At 41.3% G+C, this 9005-nt stretch overlaps 1 protein-coding gene across 1 annotated transcript; it reads left to right on the top strand.

Annotated features, from left to right (window-relative positions):
- Positions 1 to 423: 423 nt before the first annotated feature.
- On the top strand, positions 424 to 3006 carry EPUS_09435 (uncharacterized protein; the record flags this gene model as incomplete). The annotated part of the gene is made up of 2 exons (XM_007788126.1): positions 424 to 697; positions 746 to 3006. 2 exons carry the CDS (start codon positions 424 to 426, stop codon positions 3004 to 3006), a joined length of 2535 nt encoding a protein of 844 aa, XP_007786316.1.
- Between the last annotated feature and the right edge of the window lie 5999 nt (positions 3007 to 9005).

Raw genomic sequence — 9005 nt, 5'->3', positions numbered from 1 at the left:
TGATCAGAGGAAAGGTCCCGAGGAGAACGCCTGCGATTTCAAGGCCGCTCATCAGGATGAACTGGAAAGTGGAATGAGACGAGGAGGAAGGAGGAGATTGAGCAAAGCGCGGTGTGGTGGTGCCATGGGCGTGGCTGAAGGCTGAGGAAAGAGCGATCGTTTTGGCCCCCATGCGGCCCTGCACTTATGGCCACCAACCTTAATCCCACCCTAACAGCCTGAGGAGATGGCATTACTCTCCTAACACACGTTCATCAATTCTTCGAACGGAAATCGCTCGTTTTCGTCGTTGAGACTTGCGAGTCAAGTGCGGCACCGGAGCGCCCAGCCCAGAGACACCTGAGCACCTCTGCTCATCAATGATCCGCACAATGCTTAACTTCAAGTCGCTGCCGAGCTGTTCGTCGCGAAGTCTAGGCCAGGATGGTAGCATCTGCGTCAGAGCAATGTCGGACCTGCATCACGACCCTCAAGACCATTGTCTCAACCCTCTCCAATCCTGACAGGCAGAAGGGCCGAGTCCACCATGAGCAGATCAACGATGAGCTGGAGAGGTTCAGCCTATGGATGGGCAACATAGGAGCCCTACATCTTCCAGAGTCTTCTATGTCTCTCGAGTCGCGTCTTCGCGAGGCCAACGATGTTCTGACCCATATTCTGGAATTGCTAGATGATCTGAACGAGGTCGCCGGAGAGCGTGTGTCTGCTGCTCATCCATGCCTCTGAACTAGCTGACATGATCTAGTCTTGAGGATCGTCTCCGGAGAGCGCGAAGGAGAGATAGCTTCTGTACCTCATGATGATGGCAAGGAAGAAGACCAAAACGAAGAAACGGAACTTCTCAGGGAATTTGGGGCCTGTATCACACGTCTCTTCAGAGTATCCAGCCTCATCCGCCAGGCTGCACCTACGGATCTCTTCGCTAAAGCCCTTAGCCGGAATCGATATCGATTCAATGACCAGTTCGACATCGCTCATGTGGGTGAGAAGTACCCGAAACTCACTACGGGGGAACTTGCGTGGCTCCAGAAGCGGCTCGGTCATGCCATCACCCAACGCCGACACTACCTGAGCTACATCCGAGACCACCACGAGGAGCTTGAAGGCAAGCGCACTCATGAACAGACACCTGGGCCTGTAGTACCCAAATCACAAGCTCCCATTAAGCAGCTTCCAGCCATGAAAGTACTACCAGACTCTTCCAGCCGGCCATCCACGTTCTTCACGAAAGCTTCGAGTCTGACACCGGGCCAAATCACACCTCAGATGCTCGCTACGGAAGAAGAATCAGACCCCGAGAACGATGCAAGGTCATACACGACCATATCTCGTTCTATCGATGGTGATCTTGATCCCTCGGCCACTGTCAGAATTCCGAACCTCGACGAGCTGCGAACGGGATCTAAGAAAGAAGTGGAATGCCCGTTCTGCTTTCGAATGAAGAAGTTCAAGAACGAACGAGTGTGGCGACGACATGTTTTCTCTGACCTCCGCTCCTACGTTTGCACATTTCAGAACTGCGACGCCCCGTACTTCGGCGATATCAACGAATGGTTTAGTCACGAGATGCGGAGCCACCGCGTCAGCTACATCTGCCGGCTCTGCCAGAACAAGGCCTTCCAGATCAGAGAGCGGTACCTTGCCCATGTTCGCAAACAACATCCCAACATGCTGGAAGATGGCGAAGAGCAACTCGTACTTGATATTGCCCGAAAGCCACTTGATCAGATACCTGCTCAGGAATGCCCATGCTGCTCGGGATGGATTGACCGTCTCAGGGAGCGGGCAGCAGCCGCCGGTATACCTTCTGACGCCTCCGATCACATCCTCAGTGTCGTCCCAACCGTCTTCAAACGCCACCTCGCTTCTCACTTGGAGCAATTGGCGTTGTTTGCAATCTCTATTGGGTCAGCTGCTGAGGGTTGCGTCAATTCAAATGCCGCCATCGAAGAGGATGTGCGTCCATTTTCGGGGGGTTCGGATATCTCAACCCTCGCCTTCGACAGTTCCAGGCCATCATCTCCAGCGACTACCGGGCAGTTATCTGATGACGTCCCAATCCCAGAGGGGTTGGTCGCGGCTCCTGCCGTCGTGCAACGAAAGGTCCAACGTCTACTAGACAAGATGACGCCGGATAAATTCGAACGAATCGCCGATCAGATTCTTGAAATTGCTGCCCAGTCGAAGAACGAAACAGACGGTCGCACTCTTCGACAAGTCGTCCAATTGATCATGGAAAACGTGACTGATGAAGCTTATTGGGCTTCAACCTATGCATTGATCTGTGAACGGATGCTGAAGTTTATAAGTCCTGACATCAAGGACGAAAATATTAAGGACAAATACGGAAACGTCGTGACAGGTGGTGCTTTATTCCGCAAATATCTTCTTGGCCGCTGTCAGGAAGAGTTTCAACGTGGCTGGAAGGTCAATATGCCGCCCACGCCGGAAGGGCAGACGGAAGAGGCAGCCCTGATGTCAGAGGAGTGTCATATTGCTCTTGTTACTAAGCGACGAGGTCTAGGTCTTGTTAAATTCATCGGCGAGCTCTACAAAGTCGGCATGTTAACTGAGCGTATTATACATGAGTGTATTAAGGAATTGCTCAACCTGGATGAAAGTGGCCTTAATGAATCAAAAGTGGAGAGTTTGATCACTCTTTTGAACACAGTGGGTCTGAACTTAGAACAGTCCGGACGAAGTCCGGCATTGATGAATATATATTTCGAACGTATTACGTCGATTATGAACCATCCAGACTTGCCAAGTCGACTCAAGTCCAAACTCCTAGACGTCATTAACCTTCGAAAGCACGGTTGGCAATTCAAGGATGATGACAAGGGTCCCAAAACCTTTACAGAAACGCACGCGGATGTTCAGCGTAAACAACAAGCCGAGCTCGAACGTTTACGACACCAAGCCAGCAATAGAAGCGGTGGTGGTCGACTGGCGATCGGTCGTCCTCCGATCTACTCGTATAAAAATGTTGGCACCAACGATCTCTGATGTTTTGGGATGCCAGGGTAGAATACGATCTTGACATTTATTTGGATGAGTTATCAACCACTACGGCAAACCCCGACACCATGAAAGAAGCGGAACGTCCTAATATTATCGATCTACAATCAAGCAGTGATGATACCTATGAATTCAGCACATAACGGTCTAGCACAGGAGGGAGGATCGATGCGTTAAACTATGTCAGCGATATCCATCCCTTACTCCCTCCCCCGCAGGCCAGGTCCGCCAACAGCTTAGCGACAATTAGAAGTCGCGTTCGGTACCACACTGCATTCTGTTGGGATGTGTTTCTGGCTATGCAAGAAGATAAGAACCCCGATCATTATTGGGCCCTTCGATCTGAGTTGGCGACACTGCGACAAGAGAATGAGCGGCTAAAAAAAGTGATTAGTAAAATACGTCAGAAGAGTACCAAGGATAAGGCAACTATCGACTATCTCGGTAGAGCCACGCCGCTAACCCGAGGAATACAAATGGACATAGCTGACGCTATCAAGAAAGACCATGTCAAAGCGGTTTCAAAGAGGAAGAGAAGCAGAACTGTAACAAATAGCGATAATAGTGGAGGTGATGATCATGAAACGGATACCATTCCAAGGGAGCAGCTGAAAGGGTTTCAAAGATTGGAAGCTGCTGTACTATAGTAGGAGGCATAATTGATCGTAGCACGGCGCTAGTAGCAGCTAGTTCGGATACAGCGCCACCTCGGTGTCTAGAAGCTTGTTAGACAACTATTGGTATCAATTGGCCACAGTAATACCGCTTAACCGTTCAAAGCTTAGCTGTCTCGTTTGAAGTCTGTTTTAGTGCAGATATACTAGGGCCGTGCTACGAATACTTCAGCCAGGTACCGTAGTAGACAAGCTCATGCAGCGAAGCTGCCAGGAAGGTTTGTCTTAACTAGTCTAGTCTCATTTACAGCCTAGAAGCACTTGATCTCTAAAGAACTCAATCAACAAAGCTTTAATTATATCTAATATAGCATACATTGCAATTCAGGCTGGTATGAAATTTGAGCTGGTCCTGTGAGAAACAAGCTACTGGGAGAAACCTACTAGGAGAAACAGGCTACTAATAGATTCTCTCTGAGGACCTTAGACATCCAAAGAGGTTTTTAAATCATATATACTGTTGTAGAATGAGTTGTAGTAATGTATGCCGTTGTAAAACAAGTTGTAGTAATGCAGATTATTATGTGACAAACTATTTTACTGCTAGTTGTTGTGCTTTATACCGTTATAGAATGAGTTATAGTAATGCATGCCATTATAGAACGAGTTATAGTAATGCAGATTATTATACAATAAGCTATTGTGCTACTGGTTGTCATGCTACATACTGTTATAAAACAAGTTGTAGTAATATAGTTCGTTGTGTAACAAGCTGTTATGCAACAAGCCTCTATTACATGCCGTTCGAGATTCCCTTGTGACTAAAGACTTAGCAGGAACTAATACATCTAATTAGCTGTCGCGGTCAGGTGATTCTTTTCCTCTAAGCAACACAAGGTAACTAATTTTAATTCTAAGTAAGAGGGACCGGAGGACTATAAATAGGCCTTAATAAACAGTCGAATTAACATATATAATAGCGAAAATCTTAGCTATAAACAACTGATTAAAAGCACACTACAAACTAGAGTTATACCCTACATCCTGACGTAGTGAATAACCCTCCAAAATCCCTAGATAGTAAAAGTGAAGTAGGTACCTAGGGCTTGGCTTCTTATTCTTTACCACTAAATATGATAGTTCCCTTCTGAATAGTGCGAGTCGAATGTGTAGATGTATATGTAGACTCTAACACCTTAAGAAGGGCTGCACTCTAATGCGGAAAGAGGAATACGCGATGATATATAGGCAGTGGTCATTGGTCAATATTAGACTAAGAGAGATTTCTTGCTATTACCGTTTTTTAACTCCTATATAATACCGTCCATGCTGCGAAAATGGAGTATATTACACTAATCCAGTGTTCGATTGAAGATACAGCTGAGCATTATGGGTTGTTTGTGATTTTCAAAGAATTTCTATAATGTGGAAAGGTACTTCTAGAAGACTAGATATAAAACCCTTACAGCTTGGCAAGTAAAAGTAGTTTGTAAAGACAGATGCTCTAGTCACAACACCGTCAATCATCTTCGACTTAGTTCTATCAGCATCTATAACGAAGTCATGTGATTTGCTGTTAAAGGTGCCTTATAAACCAGTGTCGCCCAGAAAATGTAAATTATACAGACAATGTGAAACTCCACAACATAGCATTACTTTGCGGACACTTTACTATTCAAGGCAGAGCGTAAGGACAAATAAACCTTTAAGAGATGAAACGCTAAGGTTGAAATACCTAATCAGAATAAGAGTGTTACATAACAGTAGTATTTTATGAATATTATATAAAATAAGCCTCTTTTGTGTGTAGCGAGTCCTGCTATTAATCTAAATATTTATTGTCATTTATATGACTTGTTCTAAGATAACTTAAAATGAAAAATGCTGACAAGACCAGATTGTGCAACAACTGCAAGCTTATCGCCATTCAAGATTGCAATGCCACGATACTCATGCGGAAGCCATAGAAGATTTTGATTTCCCTGTTGAATCCAATCACCTGATACACTAATCATCCTGTCTTCGCAAGCCTTAATACCGTCGGCATTAAGAGAACTGCCGTCTCCTGTATTGAATATTCCTTTATTTGTGACTGAAGTCATATTATTATTGGCGAAGCGAATATTTCTAGGTGTTAGAACGTTCTTAAGTCTTTTTACTGTTTGACCGGTCTGCGTGTCCCACAGTCGGATCGTCTCATCATCTGATCCTGAAGCGAGGATAGCGCCGTCAGGTGAGAATGTCATTGCCATAACCCTACTAGAGTGTCCCTTCAGCTTCTGTACTTCTCGACCGGTCTGCGTGTCCCATAGTCAGGTTGTCTTATTGTCTGATCCCGAAGCGAGGAGAGCGCCGTTAGGTGAGAATACCACTGCCATAACCTTATCAGAGTGTCCCTCTAGCTTCTAAAGCTCTAGACCCTATCCTATAGGAGTCTTTGGATGCTGTTGTATCTATGTAAGAACTCAACCACAGATATTTTGAATTAGACTATCCTGTGGTACAAAAATAATTGTAGACAAATAAAGTTGTAGTAAGGCGAGGTCAATAATAGATCTATTTTTTCAGATGAACTGTTGGGCGTCCTCTAGAAAAGTTGGTAGATCACAGGCCATTGTCTTTAGCTCTTAATATTAGCAAAGTCTAAAATATATAATTTTATTCATTAGAGATGACTTACTGATATGTAAGACTGCAAAACACCCAAAAGCTTAATCGTCTTTAAGATGTAATCTATCAAACTTAGCGCTTTAAGCCATAAAGAAAATGTTTCTTTAGAAAATTGTGTACTTCCCTATCATTTTGAATCTGGTGAAGACTGTGCTGAATGTAGTGAACCCAGTGCTGATAAGCATACTGCAATACTAGAAAAAGCTGACTCGCAATAATAGTCGATTTGGTTATATACTGTAGCTGTCCTAGATACTCGAGGTCACAAATATTCTCACACAAGCTATTAGGGCTAGAAAGAACTCTCAAACAGTGTCTGCTTAGCGTTAGATGTATGTTAGGACTGTTAACTCTGAAAGATTGCTTTTAAGCTTTTGAGCTTAATAGAAATTCAGCAAAGGAAAGATGAAGAGTTCAGATAGGAGTATCTTAGTCAGCTAGGATATGAAGCACCGAATATAGTAGAGCTAGTTGCTGGCTGATAGATTAGAGCGACATCCCTAATAAACTCGCTAGACTACTCTTTGACAAAGTGTTACAGCACATGAACGCACTAGGCACCGACAGGCCTTGGAGGCTGCACGGACCCTGTGTGAGGAGACCCTGGAACTAACCAAGCCCAAGGGGCTTGGCGAGAGAACACGCTCATGCGGAGACAGCCTTGAGCAAGGTGTTCATGAGGAGGGACTGATGAGCAACGCTTACGAGCGCTTATGAATGAGTAGCCATAGACACGAATCTCTTAGCCTATATAAGTACGCTTATTTCCTAGATAATTTTATAGTCTTTGTAGTCAACTTATATTATTAGCTTATATCTAAGTTAAAGACATCTTAATAGTATTTATTATATTTTCTGTTTTACCTAACTAATTTATTTAGACCTAGCTTTTAGTTAAGACTTATCTATTAAGAATTCATTATGTTGTTATGTTATAGTAATATATAATAGTTCAAAGGTTATGATTTAGAAGAAAAGTATATAGGACGATTATATACGTAAGATAATTATAAACCATATTAATATAGTTTATAATTATTCTATATATATAATTATCTTGCGTACTTTTCTTCTAAATTATAATCTTCTAACTATTATATATTATTATAATATAATAATATAATAAATTCTTAATCTTAAAAAGCTAGAATTCTTTTTATTATCTAGGCTATTTATACTAACTAAGAAATATTAATCTAACATGCTATAAAGATATATAACGTCCCTTAAACTATTCTTTATAATTATATAAAGGGCTGTACCCTAAAGGCTAAAGAGCGTAATACTTAATATATTTTGACTCTGACGAAAGAAGAGACGCTTATATAATATATTCTTAACCTGAATTCGTAAGAATTCCTACTCTAGATTAACAATATATAAGATATAGCTAACCTTCTTTATAAGACGTGTTATATAAAGCCTATTAGCAAGCAGTAACTATATAACTTTATATAATATTACCTTAAGCTTAAGACATGTTTTTTATATATATTGTGTTGAGAATACATGCTAATTAACAGACTATAGTCTGTATTATTTAGCTATACAAGTATAGCTAAATATTGCCCGGTCAGGTAAATCCTAATCAGGTATAGTACAGGATTCTATATACTGATAACACAGAATATACCACGTAATTTATGCGCTAGCAGGATCTGTACTTAGTATGCAGATATACTGTGATCTTACTTAGCATATAAGTTATAACTATTAATAGTATTAATAGCTATTCCTAATCTGTATACCTGTTTAATAGATTATAAGCCTGGTGTAGAACAGCTATAGACATTAATAGTAAGTAAAGGCCTAATTAAGATTATTAAGCGAGCTGCTACTTCTGTAATAAGGTATAATTATGTTATACTTAATTATGAAATATAAGCGAGTTAAATACTCTAGGGCTAAAGAGTTATAAGTCTGTAAATTTAAGAGCAGAGGTATAGGTATATAGATTAGAAATAGCTATTAATATTATTAATAGTCATCTCTTATATACAGAATAAGATTATAGTACATCTGTATACTAAGTATAGATCCTGCTAACGCATAGATTACATGGTATATCCTGTGTTACTACTATATAAAATCTTATATTATACTTGATTAGGAATAACCTAACTAGGCAATACTTGGCTATACATGTATAGCTAAATAGTGCAGAGACTATGTCTGCTGATCAGCATGCATTCTTAACACTCCCCCTTAAGTTGAATTAGCTTGTGACTTGTCCTAAGACCTTATTAATCTAAGTAGAGACACATGGTTATCAAATAGTAGTCTAGTAAGGGGCTTGGTTAGTCTGTTAGCTATCATCTTGTCTGTTAGGATGTAATTGATCTTAATCTTATTGTATCGTACAAGGTCCCTGACATGATGATATATAATATCAATATGCTTTGATCGATCATGTATATACGGATTCTTGATAAGCACTAGAGCAGATTAGTTATCTTCTAAGAGGTTTGTAGTCTATTAGCTTTCTCCTAAGTATTATAAGAATCTTAAGTATTATAAGAACCCTATATCCTAAAGTAATTAAGCAAGCCAGATTGCTTATTTTGAACAAGTTGACATACTAATATACTTTGCCTCTGTTATTAATGTGGCTATAGATTGTTACTTTCGGCTTAGCTATAATACTGCTCTCTCTGTAAGGATAAAGATGTTACTAATTATAGACTTTTAATCTACCTTGTTACT

This window comes from Endocarpon pusillum (genome assembly GCF_000464535.1).
Source record: "Endocarpon pusillum Z07020 unplaced genomic scaffold C712645, whole genome shotgun sequence".
Lineage (NCBI taxonomy): Eukaryota > Fungi > Ascomycota > Eurotiomycetes > Verrucariales > Verrucariaceae > Endocarpon > Endocarpon pusillum.
The sequence above is the reverse complement of the archived record's forward strand: the minus strand, read 5'-3'. Positions and strand labels throughout refer to the sequence as shown.